We start from the raw sequence: 13,922 nt of genomic DNA on the forward strand, positions 1-13,922 counted from the left end.
GATACTAACAGATTTATGAATTTTAAACACCGAAAAATGTTAAATGAGTCCCGTGCTGGTGTCGTGCTCGTGCACTCGTCGATGAGTGTCAATAAAGTTGTGGCATTTTGAAACATCATGGCGACGTACGCGCTGCCTGCAGCTGTCAGATGCTCACAACGGGTTCTGCTAAAACACGCTGTTCTGAGTCAAAGGAAGTTCTGCCCTCTGCCGAGCCGCTGCAGTGGAAAAGGTCAGTTTATGCTGCAACGCACGTCGAGCTTCAGACTGAGTGTTAGTGGGTGTGAGGCTGACACACGCCGGCTACACAACACAACCTCTGCCGGCTACACAACACAACCTCTGCCGGCTACATAACACAACCTCTGCCGGCTACACACACAACCTCTGCCGGCTACACACACAACCTCTGCCGGCTACACACACAACCTCTGCCGGCTACACACACAACCTCTGCCGGCTACACAACACAACCTCTGCCGGCTACACGACACAACCTCTGTCGGCTACACGACACAACCTCTGCCGGCTACACAACCTCTGCGTGCTTTTTCACTCCCATCTGACTGAACCAGGGTGTTTTTGAAGCATCATTTACACCGGGTGTGTTTTGTTGCAGTGCTGTCAGGTTCCAGCAGCTGGAGGACATGCAGCTCTTCTGCACCTTCCTGCTCCTCTGAAGCTCCAGCAGCAGATGTTTGTGGCTCCAGTGAAGCCGTTGAGCACTTTGATGGTCTGGTTCGGTGTGGCCACCTGAGGACAGACGTCCAGCAGAGACACGTCCTCCAGCAGCTGGCTGAGCTGCAGCGCACCATGAAGACCTACAGTAACAGCATCTACCTGAACCCACCAGATGATCAGCTTCAGGCTGACATCACATCAGCTGGAAGCAGAAGTGCTGAACAAACTGACAAGGTACAGGAGTTATTACAGGAATGATCCTGAAGAAGTTGTGCGTTTTACAGCAGTCCTGGATGAGGCAGGTTGTCGGGTGTCGTCTCTTTCATGCACTCACTGATTATTTTACAGTTTGTAGAGCTAAGATTATGTTTTATGGCTGTATTGTGTTAATCTTCCTAATTTAAATGATTCCTTGCATGTTTAGTTGTTTTGTTGTGTCTCCACCAACAGAACTGATCCAGACCACACAGAAGCTTTTTCAGTGCCGTCTGAACTTCAGTGTTCACTGTGTAGTCGATCTAAAACATGTAAAGGATCATGACTACATGAGATGGCATCAAACACGTGACACAAGAAGGACAGAACCAATGTGTAAAACTACTGATCCAACAGTTTCATGCTGAGGTTGAAGTGCTGCAGAATGCTTTTAAATAACGAGACGAGGCTCGTGTCAGCGTGTGAGCTGTACATCTGATCAACAGGCAGCAACAACAACCCCTGAAAGTTTCAGTCTGCTCAAACTAAAGCAGTCTCGCTGTTTAATAGCTACACCTCGTATATTCTGAACTGCAACCTTTGTGATTTGCTCATTGCATTGTTTAAAATTGTGATTTGATTAAATTCAAATTGATTAATTGTTCAGCTCTGCGAACCACAATGACATAAAGCCATCACCTGTTTAATGCTTTGCTCTGATTTAGCCAACTGTCTGCACAAAGGAGGATAAACCACCTGCATGAACATTTAAAACATTTAAAACATTTAAAACATTAAAAACATTAAAAACATTAAAAACATTAAAAACAGCTCCACTCCAATGACTGGAGTTAATCTGTTACGACACACAAAACATCAGCTCACATCACTTTTCCTGTTCACTCACGGTTCATATAGAAAGGATCCAGATTATTAGCTTAACCACACAATTCAAACTCACGGTTCGCTATCGAGTAGCTTTTTCCAGGGTTGTCATTGACAGCGTTGGTATATGTGCTCTCTGGCTGCTATGTTGTTTTTTTTTAAGCTGTACAGATGAACAGATTCTGAGCTCCTCACATGTCAACAGATTTATTTCACTGACAGCAAACTCTGTCTGCTACTGAAGATCGTGATGTGGTTAGAAGTTCAGATAAAAGCTGGTTAAAGGATCTAAACTCTGTTCCAAGGTCAAGACTTAACCTTAGTGCTCCAGACTAGTGCTACGTATGAACTTACTCTCTTTGTTATTCCCTGACGTATACCCGGAATAGGCAGCTGAGCTTTAGACACCTTTGAACCACTTTGCATCACTTTGCATTGTTTGAATTTAAGTATAGCACATGCTGCTTTTCTTTCCATCGTGGGATTGTTTTGTGGGGAAACGTATATGTTTCAGAGAATTCGGACCCAAGTAAAAATAGTGTGAAGCAAAAAGAGTGTTTAGGACGAACAAGGCAGCGTGGACGTGTTCTGAGCTTTGCACAGTGTCGGGCTCTGGACTGTCACTGGGTCCAGACCCCCACTGACGTCTAACATACGGAGAGACTTCACAGAGTCGACGGCACTGTACTCCAGTTGCATCTCTGATGGTGGCCACGGGGTTCAGGTCAAAGGGAGGGTAGGGGTCTGGGAAGTTTATTGTGCATGTGAGTTTTGGAACGGCATAATGCAGGGGGCTGTTGTTGTTTTTAGGTCAGGGGAGCTGACTGTCTAGTATTTAGTGGTGGGAGTGTTTTTGTTGGTTGGCTGGCACAGACACATAGGGTTAGGCAGAGATTTTGGAAGGCAGCAGGGCAGACCTCCCGCTGGGCCCGTCCAGGCACCCCTCTCACTCTCTCACCGTCCCCAGGCAGTAATGAGGGGATCCCCATTGTCTGGGCCATTCTTGTCCTTTTTGCTTTTGATTTGGGACTCTGACAAATACTTTGGTGTGAGGCTATCAACACCACCACCAACCAGCCCGGCCCGCCCGCCCCTCTCCTTTTGCACCTTGTTTCTTGCTCTGTCTCTCTCTCTCTCTCTCTCACACACACACACACACACACACACACACACACTGACTGGAGTACTTACGCAATTATTCTGGTTTGAATCAGGTCACACCACTGTCCTCTTGGTGTCTGTTCTCTCTGTGAAAGTGCCGCCATTGTCCTCACTAACTGACCAAGTCTGTGAGGGGAGTACACTTGACTTAATATTGACCCAATGTGGCGTGGTTTTGCGGATGGTTGGCTGACAATGGGCCATTGTTCCGTGGGAGCCACCCTCTTCAAGTCAGACCTGCATCATAGAGTCCTCCTGTACGCGGTAGGCCTCCAGCGGGACCCTCGTACGAGTTAAACCTCACTTTGGCCCCCACAGTCGCTCCATTAACCGTGCTGGTGCGAGACATGACATCTTTGGCTGTAAAGGAACATGTTCAAACACACTTTTTCCAAAAGTCATTTAAAAGCCAAAGTGCCGATGTCCTGCATGTGAACTTTCCGCTCATGTGCCAGTCTATATCCTTCACCAGGAGGTGAGACAAGGCCACAGAGCTCAGCGAGACAGAGTGGCTGAGGGACGGCCTTGTCCTTCTCCACTCTGCCGTAGCAGAATGGCTACCAGCCACCACTAACAATTACCCACCATGCCAGAGGGCAGCTTGGGAAGTCAGGGAGAAGTCACACACTGTTAAGCCAGACCAGACAGGAAAGGCTTGTTGCTCTTCCAGGACTTCACATCCAGCTCAGGACAGGCGGTGGAGGGACGCAGGGGGAGGAGCGGGAGAGAGAACATGGGTAGCAAGTTTGTTTTTTAATTTAGATTTCAATCTGCCATTGTCCACATTTACCAGAGTCAAGTGCTCCTTGTGCGGTGGACACCAAGTGCATGGACACTGAGTACCATCCCCATCAGGTTGTGGCTAAATTAGATTTTAAGAGGACAATCGTCTCTGTTTAGGCAGTGAGCTAACTCTGGAGCTATTTGGTGTTGCCCGGTTACAGAGATGGACAAACGTTCGATCACAGTGGTCCTACAGCCAGTAAAACGATCTCTAATTTGTCCACTTGCATATGCTTCCAGTAATAATTGATTAAAGCGATGACATATGCGTCGTTGACATGGCTTGGGTCCCCTTTAGAGATATTTGGCTTTACTCGATATTCTCAGCTTGGTCACACAGAAGACGGTTTTTTCTTCTTCTTCTTCTTTTTTTTTAAAGCAAGGACCTTTTGATAATAGGAGGCAGGCAGCACAATGACTTCCAGCAGCACCTCAATGCAACAGTACCGTATCACAATTAGCAGCGCTAAACAGGCTGCACAGACAAGTCCACTCCATCTCGTATGGAGCCTCATCCAGTCCTCTCCGTTTTGTCTGACAAATCCCCCCATTGTTCCTCTGATGATGCTTTTCTTTCGTGGGAACCCTGGCTTGTCTTGTTGATTAGATCCCCTTTGTCTTCCTCCCCTGCAGCGGGCTAGTCTGGAGAATGTGAAACCTCACACTGTAGTGGTGGCTTAATGCCTTAGCATACTTTGTTTATTAAATGATGATTCACACATATATGGTAATGAATATAAAGAAGTTTATTTAGGTCACCAGCCGCAGTGTTTTGTGCGTATAATAAGGATTTAATGTATGCATTCGTTCTGAGTAACCTTTCTGAACTGTGCTGCATTGTAAGTGTTTGATTACAAGCAGCTTTTAATGTAACACAGCGTACACTATTACTGTCGGCTCCTTATTTCTCCTTTTTCACACCGAAGGAGGCAACCGTTCCACCACCACCACCTCCACCACCACCACCCAAAGGCTTCTACATCTATGGAGATGTTGGTAAGATCCCGTATTCTACACAAAAATTAATATCTCAGTGTTTTTTTTTCTGTGATGCTAAAGCTCTGAAAGACGTCTGCTTTGAGGACAGAAGCTGTCAGAATTTCCTTTTGCTTGATTTCTCTCCCTCTCAGGCACAGGCAAGACCATGCTCATGGATTTGTTTTACTCCCACGTGGAGAACGGCCGCAAACAGAGAGTCCACTTCAACGGCTTCATGCTGGACATCCACAAAAGTTAGTAGCATCCTCCCACTTCACAGCTGAGAGTCGGTTTGCATGACTTTGTGGAAGTTGTCTGACTCCTCATGCGGCGGAGATCCTATATTTATCCCCGTGTTTGTCCTGAAAGCCCCCCCACCCCCTCGCTAATCGTCTAACATTATGCATACAGGTGAAATTACTGCTTTATTCGTTGTTGTCAGCGGGTGTACGGTGCCAATGCAGGTGTGCTTTAAGATGTGCCTGACGTTTGTGTGCTGCTTAAAGGGATCCATCGGAGGAAACAAAGCCTGCCAAAACGAAGGCTAGGGAAAATGTTCACCTATGACCCCATATCACCGGTTGCCATGGAGATCAGCAATGAGACCTGCCTCTTGTGTTTTGATGAGTTTCAGGTGAGCGAGGATGTTGCAGACACTGTGAGTGTGTGTGAGTGTGTGTGAGTGTGTGTGTGTGTGTAATTTATCTGTTCTTAAAACGTGAAAATTAGCTTTAACAAGACAATGAGAATTTTAAACGTGTGTTTTGAAATTCAGACGTCTGTATTTGCTGACGTGATGCTGGTCAACAGGGATGAACAGTTAATAGAAATATAGTTAGAAATGTCCAGATTGCAGGAGCTGCAGTTTTTTGATTAAAATATGTCTCGACATACTCTTTCCTTTAAATGCTGTGTTGTGGTGCTACAGAGGTGCTGTGTCCTGCACATCATGCTCCCCTGACTTCATGGAGCTTGTTTGTTTAGTTACATCATCATTTTTTCTATTTGTTTCAGTAGGAAATAAATGCAAAAAATGAACTTTCTCACTGAAATTACATCACAATCACAAGATCTGCTGCAATAATAGGATTTTTATTTATTTTTTACGTATCATTGAGCCCTACAGGTAAATATCCTGCTCGTACCATTTTCCTGTAATATGTCCGTGCTAATGCTTGCATGTGTTATTTTTAAAAACCGACTTGCTAGCTGGGCGATGAGGTTCATATATCTTTATGTTCATATAATAAATGCATCCTTTGGGACAAATTGTGGATTTACTATAAATAATTTTACTTTTGCATGTTTATATATGCAGTGGTGAAAATAGCCAGACAGCTGCACAAAATTAGCTTTAAACTTGAATAGAGTTTCAGATAAAACACATTTTGAGCTGATCTGACCATCAGTCTTTTAATACTAAAGATGTTTTCCCTGCAGGCCAAAGCAGTTATTGGTGCATTATTGTGGCACATGTTGCACGTAGCTACCTGCATATTACATATTCATAGGTGGCAGCAGATATGTTGTGTTAGAACCCAACTGAAAGCCGGTGTCAGAGCAAAGCCACAGGAAATACTGTCACTCACAGAGATTATAAAAACTGTGGAGAGGAATCAGACAAAGTGATATTTTACTTCTGTTTGTGGTGTAGTTTCTTCCTTCTAGACCAGCCGCAGAAAAACATTAAAGGTTGTGTGTTTTTAATTTCGAGGAGATGTTAAATCTGTGGTCAGCTTGTCTAGACAACCGTGCACTTCTTCTCTTGATAAAAAAGCACGACTGGGGACACCTAGTGGCTTCTTGCGAATACAGCAGAATTGTAAAAGGACATCCAGGAGGCAGTCTCTGTCCTGAGTAGTCAGTAAAGTTGGGATTTAATAGGATTACGCTGTGTGATTTATGGTGATATTTTCACTGTCAGTAAATTAAATCTGAGTCAGTTTTGGGCTCGTGATGCTTGTTTACGCCTTTCATGGTTAGTTTCCTCTCAGTCATCCACGACTTCAGTCAGTAGTGACACAGAATTTGTCTTTATTTGGTGTCAGAGAGCCACGACTGGCGCTCGCTGTGAGCTCGTTAGTTATTCACGGCACTGAAGAACGACACGTGTTTCTGTATTTATCATGAGCCAGCCGAGCACATCTGTTAGCAGCACAATGCCGTCCGTCCTCCTGATATCATTACAGTTAATGCCAGCAGGTCAGAGGTCACGCAAGGTGCAGTTGCTCCCTCTAATCACTCTCTATGCATCCCCGAGGATCAAGAGCTGCTCCTTTCATCTGCCCGTCTTTCACATTTGAGGCTGCGGCGCTGTTTGTGCATTCTCATTGATTTGTTTTGTTTGCCGTCGCCAGCTTTGCTGTTTTCGCTCGTCGACTGTTGCTACCGGTGAATGGAGGGGAAACAAGCAGACATGTGCGCGTTGTTTGTGATGCATAAACAAGAGGTTGCGAGGTTGGGAGAGTTGTGGGTGCGGGGGTCTATACCAATCAGCATCCTCCTCCACTCAGCCATGCAAATGAGGCTCTGGGTATCAGTCGCACTCTCCTGCTTCCTTAAGTGAGTGGAGCTAGAAAGCGACTGGCGGCGGCGGGTCAGATGGATCTTATCCTCTTAAATGCTAATGACATTTCTCCATTCTCTTCATTAGCGCCGTGCCATTATCAGTAATTTGTAGCTCCCCTCCTTCCTTTTACGACCCCCACCCGGCTCTCCTAATGAATACTCGCCATTGAGAGGTCCGAGATGGAAAGATGGGGAGAGAGCGAGAAAGGACGAAGAAGAAGAGTGAGAAGAAAACGCTTGAGCGTCATTGTCTCAGGGCCTCAGTCACTGTGCAGCCTCTGTGAAATTGCTCATAGGTTGTGTACATAAAGAGGTGTAACATCAAAAGAGGTTTAATTTGGCACCCGTGCGCCTCGCTGTAAACTGACAGCCGCTTGAGTAATTGGATGCTCATTTAAATATCGGCAATGGCTGACAGAGATTGCACCATTATTTTTGTGCTCCACAAGTGCTACATCAGTCCCCTCCACCTTTCTCATTCTGTGGGTGCCCATTCTCTGTCGCTCTCCCCCTGCTCATTCAGCAATCAATATTGCCCCTTATACGATGCCCATGTTGAGGGCACATGAATAAACAAATCCATGCCGTATAAAAGGTCATTTTTAAATGATTCTTTTGAAATGAAAATAAAATCCTGTGGTCGGAGAAAATGGGGGCCCCTTCAGAGAGACACAGAGCCTTGGCTTCCTGTTGATTCTCATTACGCACACACACTCACACACACACTCACACACACACACACACACACACACGGGCTAATTTGATGCCCTTAGCCACCTCTCCTTAGCGAAATCAAGGCTTTAACACAAATGTTAATCAAGTATTGGCGAGGGCAGTGGGGCTAATACGTAAAAGCAGAAGACTCTCCAGAGTATGAAAGGAGGCATATGCTGTGGGTATGGCTGTCACAAGTGTCTGTTATATACAGGAAAGTAGGTAAGAGGCGAGGGCGTTGGACACACAGCTCACAAGTCTCACTTTTATTCAAGGCGTCCTCCTCCTTTAAAGGGTTTTAATTAAATAAATAACCTAAAACGTATGTCACATTTTACTTAAAATGTCCATAACGTGGTGTCCATCAGCGGCACTAGAACCCCAACATGTGATGCTTTCCTTTGTTTTGGAGGATTTTTGTTGTTTTCCTGCAAGAAAACATTTTATTTTAGAGAATATCAAACGACAATCAGCTCAAGACGGGACTACTTTAAACAGAAAAAAGCAAATAATTCAGTTTCTTTCATGTTCAACTCTCATCAGCAGGTCACCGCGCTTAATCAGGCGTGTTAAATGCACGCCGCTTTGACTAGCGTGCATCACAGGGTAACATGATTTTTCCCTTTATGGATGTTCAAAAGAGCAACATAGGTGGAAGAGAGGGAGATGAGAGAATAAGAACAAAAGTGAGAGCACTGGATTACTAATAGAAAGGTCAGAGCTCTTCATTTAACAGCCAGCGACTCATAAACGTCCTTGCTTCAGTGTTGTCATCGACCTTTGTTTATTGTGGACTCATGGAAATGATGTAGATGAAAAAGGCAGCAGGCGTTTGAATTGGATTTATGCATTCTAACTTCGTATAGCCTTGTGTCTGGTTTATACAACGCACACATAGACACACACACATGCACCTTTATTTGCCTTTATATGGCCATTTTTGGTGGAGGCTTTGTCTGCCATCGTGACCCCAGGCCTGATCCACATCGCTCTGTTTTCATTATTCTTTTCTTCCTCTTGTTTATGTGCCTGCGTCCAGTCATCCTCGTGTCACCGCCGTTGATTAGCTCAGGTCTGCTGCCTTGCCTCAGCTACTTGTCCTCAGCAGAAAGCCGCTTCGTGACCATTTTGCAGTCAGTTCAAGTGGTTTAGGTGTGTATGTGCGTGCGCGTTGGTGTGTGCGTGTAAGTGTGAATGGCCATGACCAGACAAAAAGGACTGAATGAGCACACCTGAATGACACTAATCAACATGGAGTGTTGATGGCATGGTTTGACCTCAGACACACACACACACGTGTGGTAAGAAAAGGTGGATTATACAGTGAATAAATGTGGCCTCTTCTCATCTGCTTCTCTTCAATCAGGTGACTGACGTCGCTGATGCCATGATCCTGAAGCAGCTGTTTGAGACGCTGTTCAGAAGCGGAGTGGTGGTGGTGGCCACCTCCAACAGACCCCCCGACGGTACGACACCACACATGTACTGTTAGTGTGTCGTTACTGAACATACAGGTCATAGTTTGTAGTAGGACGGTTTTTTCAAGTGCAAGTGTGTAACTCCAGCTCCATGTAGAGCAATGAGTGAAATGGAAATGGAATGAGTCTCTACTATAAAAGATGGAGCTGCAGGTTAGAAGGACCCACAGCCCAGCTGTCATTAGACATAATAGAGCATCTCAACAGGGCTGCACGGTGGAGCAGTTGTTAGTACTGTTAGCTAGAAGGTCGCTGGTTCACGTCCCGGTGAGGACACCCGGGATCTTCCTGCGTGGAGTCTCCATGTTCTCCCCGTGCAGCGTGGGTTCTCTCCGGGTTCTCCGGCTTCCTCCCACAGTCCAGAAACATGCTGAGGTTAATTGGTGATTGTAAATTGTCCGTAGGTGTGAATGTGAGTGTGCTTGGTTGTCTGTCTCTAAGTGTAGCCCTGTGATAGACTGGTTACCTGTCCAGGTGAACCTGCCTTCACCCTGAGTCAGCTGGGATAGGCTCCGCCCCCCATGACCCCAGTGAGGATTAAGGTGTAGAGATGATGGATGGATTTATAGTTGTTTCTCAGCATACAGTTAGCATCTTGTCTTTTCTTGCAGCTTTTCATTAACAGCACAGATCAAACCGTACATCCTCGTGAGTGAAACAAGTGTCCCCAGAGGACGTTTGCTCACTTATTAAACCGTTCATTCCTCATATATACGAGCCGATAAGTCTCTGCTGAAGGTTTAGCACTTATAAATGTTTTGCATAAAAGCCCTTTGCTGTTTGTTCTGGTACCAAGTTGAGAGACATATTTATGATGCTGCATACAAAGAGCGACGTGGTCTTTTTTGATGCTAACTGTTTAACTAGAAACTGTTTTTCTATTGACAGATCGTCCAGTAGGCTTTGCTTAATCCTCAAAACCCAAAGCAGTTTGGGTTTTTTGCTCCTTTCGTGTTTCTACCTACTGTGGGCTCATTTCAAGTCCTGCAGCTCTGCAGAAGCAGCACAACCATGGACAGGAGTAGAGAAAGCTCAGAAATGTCTTTTGGGCAATATAGCAAAGTTATAAATGCCTTAAATCATAAAAAGAGTAAAACAAAAACTATAGTTCTTTATTGTTTTTACACAAAGCAAAGAAACAGGGGAATCAACATGTGCAGTGTTTCTCTAAGTGTCCACAGGTGTCAGCAGCACCAGTGATGGCTCTGCATGTTGTAGAGATCTGACTATTTACATGTTTAGTTGGTTTCCATACTTTCCTCCTGTCTCCTCACAGCCTGCAGCTCAGCTCAGTTTAGACCAGGGATCTCTCGCTCTGGTCCTCGTGAGCTCCTGTCCTGCAGGTTGTAGACGTTTCTGTACTACAGCACACCTGACTCACATTAATGGATCATTAACAGGCTTGTGTAGAACTTGACAACAAGCTGTTGGAGATCCATTAATGTGAGTCAGGTGTGTTGCAGTACGGAAACGTCTAAAACCTGCAGGACAGGAGCTCACGAGGACCGGAGCTGGAGATCCCTGGTTTAGATGAAAAGTCCTTGAATCTTTCTCCATGTGACTCTTGGTTGCAGCTTAGTCACTGAGGGCTTCACAGTTGTGCAAAGAAGTGCAAAATGTTTTGTTTTTTACAGACTCTGGACAGTGCAAACGTTTGTTTTTTGGTGAATTTTGAACTTTGACTTGTAGAACTAAGTGATAAAAGTTTTCCAACATCCAACATGATTACTTCAGGGACTGTTGGAAAGTTGAACGTCTCAAGATTCTTTCTGTTTTTACAGTTTCTGCCAGTGATAAAAACTACGGTTTAGGCAGTTTCATTAATTTTTTTCTAAAGATTATGTGCCTTCCAACCAGCGGACATGTTCTGGGCTCCGGAGGTGAACTTCTCTCCAGCACACGCTGCTTCAGTGTGTCACTGACTCATTTGACTTAAAAGTCACAGGTATTTGGGTTGTTGGAGGACAAAAGACACAGGATGTCGTGTGATTGGATTTGTTTTCATGAGCAGCGTCCACCAGTCCTCACCTGGCTGTGAGCAAGATGTCAAAACTAGAAACCACCAGCCGTTGTTAACCGCTGTCAGCTTTCACCGCTTATCGCAGCCATTCAAGGGTGCAAAGAATTTGAGCATCTGCAGAAAGTTCAGCTGGACTGAGAGGACAAAAAGCTCACAGTGAAATACTGTCAAACAATAGCTGAGCCCTGAAGGTCCGCTGAAAAGAACACAATTTGCTTGCAGCTAAAATGACAAGTAGTAAAACATCAGCGTTTGCTTCTGCTCCTCGCCTCCCTCAACAGTTACTTTAGTTTCATGTAGGTCATGTAGTTTTATCCAGCAACCATCAGTCGAGCTTTACTTGACCACCCTAACTGCTTCCTGTTTGCAGAAATCAATCAGGAGAAACGGTGAGGAGCAGGTCGGGCATCTCTCACCTTCATAGACGTGACACAGTCAGAGCAGGCTTTGAAGCTGCACTTACATCCAGCAGAGCAAGGACGGAGGAAGAATTAGCAAGACGGGGATCAGACGGCGGGGATAAATGCGTGATGTGCCGTCTGACGTCTTTCTCTCTCGGAGAAGATGTTGATGTCTCAAAGCCTGGAGTGGATACGAAGTGGATGGCAGCGCGGTGGCTCTCGTAGACAAAGCCCATCGTCTCTGATATATACGAGCTATTAAGAACAAAGCGCCAAACCGTGCAAACTTGATAGAACGCCTACTTGGTATTAATTACATGGTTAATGGAACACTGAAAGCCATAAGAGACAACTGGACATGAAAGGCAGATGTTTTACATGTTTATTGATGTGGAGATGCTGGTTTCAGGGAGATGTGCTCGGAGGGTGGATTCAGAGAGCTGGAACGTGTAATGTTGTGTTGTTTCTAGATACTGATGGAGTTTAATGTGATGGAGGAGGGTTAGAGGGATAAAAGGTGGAGTGGAAAACCCTTGTTGTAGCTGATGGGTTTGGATTAATGGAGCAAACAGGAGCTAGGTTTCATTAACAGTGGCTTTCGTTGCACTTAGAATAGACGTATGATACGGAAACTAGCTGGTCCCTGGTGTGGTTCAGCACCTGTTTACTATCTTAAAGAAATCCATCCATCCATCCATCATCTATACAACACTTAATCCTCGCAAAGGCAGGTTCACCTGGACAGGTAACCAGTCTATCACAGGGCTACACTTAGGGACAGACAACCAAGCACACTCACATTCACACCTACGGACAATTTACAATCACCAATTAACCTCAACATGTTTCTGGACTGTGGGAGGAAGCCGGAGAACCCGGAGAGAACCCACGCTGCACGGGGAGAACATGGAGACTCCACGCAGGAAGATCCCGGGTGTCCTCACCGGGACGCCAGTGACGGTGCAAACCACTGAGCCGCCTGCAGCCCTTCTTATAGAAATAGTTTGATAGTACTTTTGTGCTTTGTGGTGTCACCAAGCAGGATGTTCAAACCTCACAGATGAACACATTAAAGGCGTGACATTAATCTGTTGTCACACTTACTGCACAGACGTCGGAGGTCTTCTGAAGTGTACGTCCCGGTACATTGAACTCTATTCTTCTAACTCAGCATCAGTGGTGTGTGGCTGGCGGCGCAGTCCAACACAGTGTACGAGTTAGTGAGCGAGGCTTGTTTGTGTGTCAGGTCCTACTGTACCAAGCTGAAGCCCAAACATCAACAACAGCCACTTGTTTGCATTCGCAGCTGGAGAGAGCTTAAGGCTGGCCGTGCGTGTGTCTGTGCGTGTCTTTGTCCTGTTTGTGTGTGAATCCCTATCTGTTTTATCTGTCTATCAGGGATGCTACTTCAGATGTAATTTGTTCCAGCCGAGCTAATTGAAACCTCTATTCAGCGAGCTGCTGTGGACATTGTCCGTGCTGAAAAGGCGACGGTCCTTTCTCTCGCCACCATTGTTTGGGAATGTAATGAATTTTATGTTGCTGCCGCTGCCGGTAGAGAAATCCATTTTTCTCCCCTGGTCCCAGTCCTTTTGTCGCGCCTCCCCACCCATCCTTCAGTTCATCAATAGCCACTTTATCTGCCAATCTGTGGCGGGGGAATGACATTATTAGGAGGCTAAACAGCAGCTCTAATACAGGCCCTCCCTCCTCTTTCAGATCTGTACAAAAACGGACTTCAGAGGGACACCTTCCTACCTTTCATCGACGTGCTGAAGGTAGAGACAAAGTCATCCCTCTCTCTTGTCTTGCTAATTTATTCATTTGTTTACCACCCACACACACACACACTCGCATGTATGCCTCTGTGTCTCTGTGTCCGTCCGTTTGCAAGTTGCTCTTTAGTGGTTTGATGTTTTCTGCTTCCTGGATGCCTCGCACGGTGTCACAAAGCTGTCTTTGATCATACCAGGGCACGCCGAGAGACTCACAGAAAGGTAGGGAGGGACGGGAAAGAGTGAGAGTGGGCTACAGGTAACGGGAACGGGAGAGGAGGAG

At 45.7% G+C, this 13,922-nt stretch overlaps 1 protein-coding gene across 1 annotated transcript in view; it reads left to right on the top strand.

Moving 5' to 3' along the window:
- The first annotated feature begins 57 nt into the window (after window positions 1–57).
- The window catches only part of afg1lb (AFG1 like ATPase b), a 32,053-nt gene continuing 18,188 nt past the window's right edge, over window positions 58–13,922 (top strand). Inside the window, 7 exon segments of the mRNA XM_008299246.1 lie at window positions 58–232; window positions 620–915; window positions 4,632–4,701; window positions 4,836–4,937; window positions 5,190–5,317; window positions 9,332–9,431; window positions 13,584–13,642. Of these exon segments, the coding sequence (XP_008297468.1) occupies window positions 118–232; window positions 620–915; window positions 4,632–4,701; window positions 4,836–4,937; window positions 5,190–5,317; window positions 9,332–9,431; window positions 13,584–13,642 (870 nt within the window). The 5' untranslated portion in view covers window positions 58–117.

Source organism: Stegastes partitus, unplaced genomic scaffold, assembly GCF_000690725.1.
Source record: "Stegastes partitus isolate 25-593 unplaced genomic scaffold, Stegastes_partitus-1.0.2 Scaffold1395, whole genome shotgun sequence".
Lineage (NCBI taxonomy): Eukaryota > Metazoa > Chordata > Actinopteri > Pomacentridae > Stegastes > Stegastes partitus.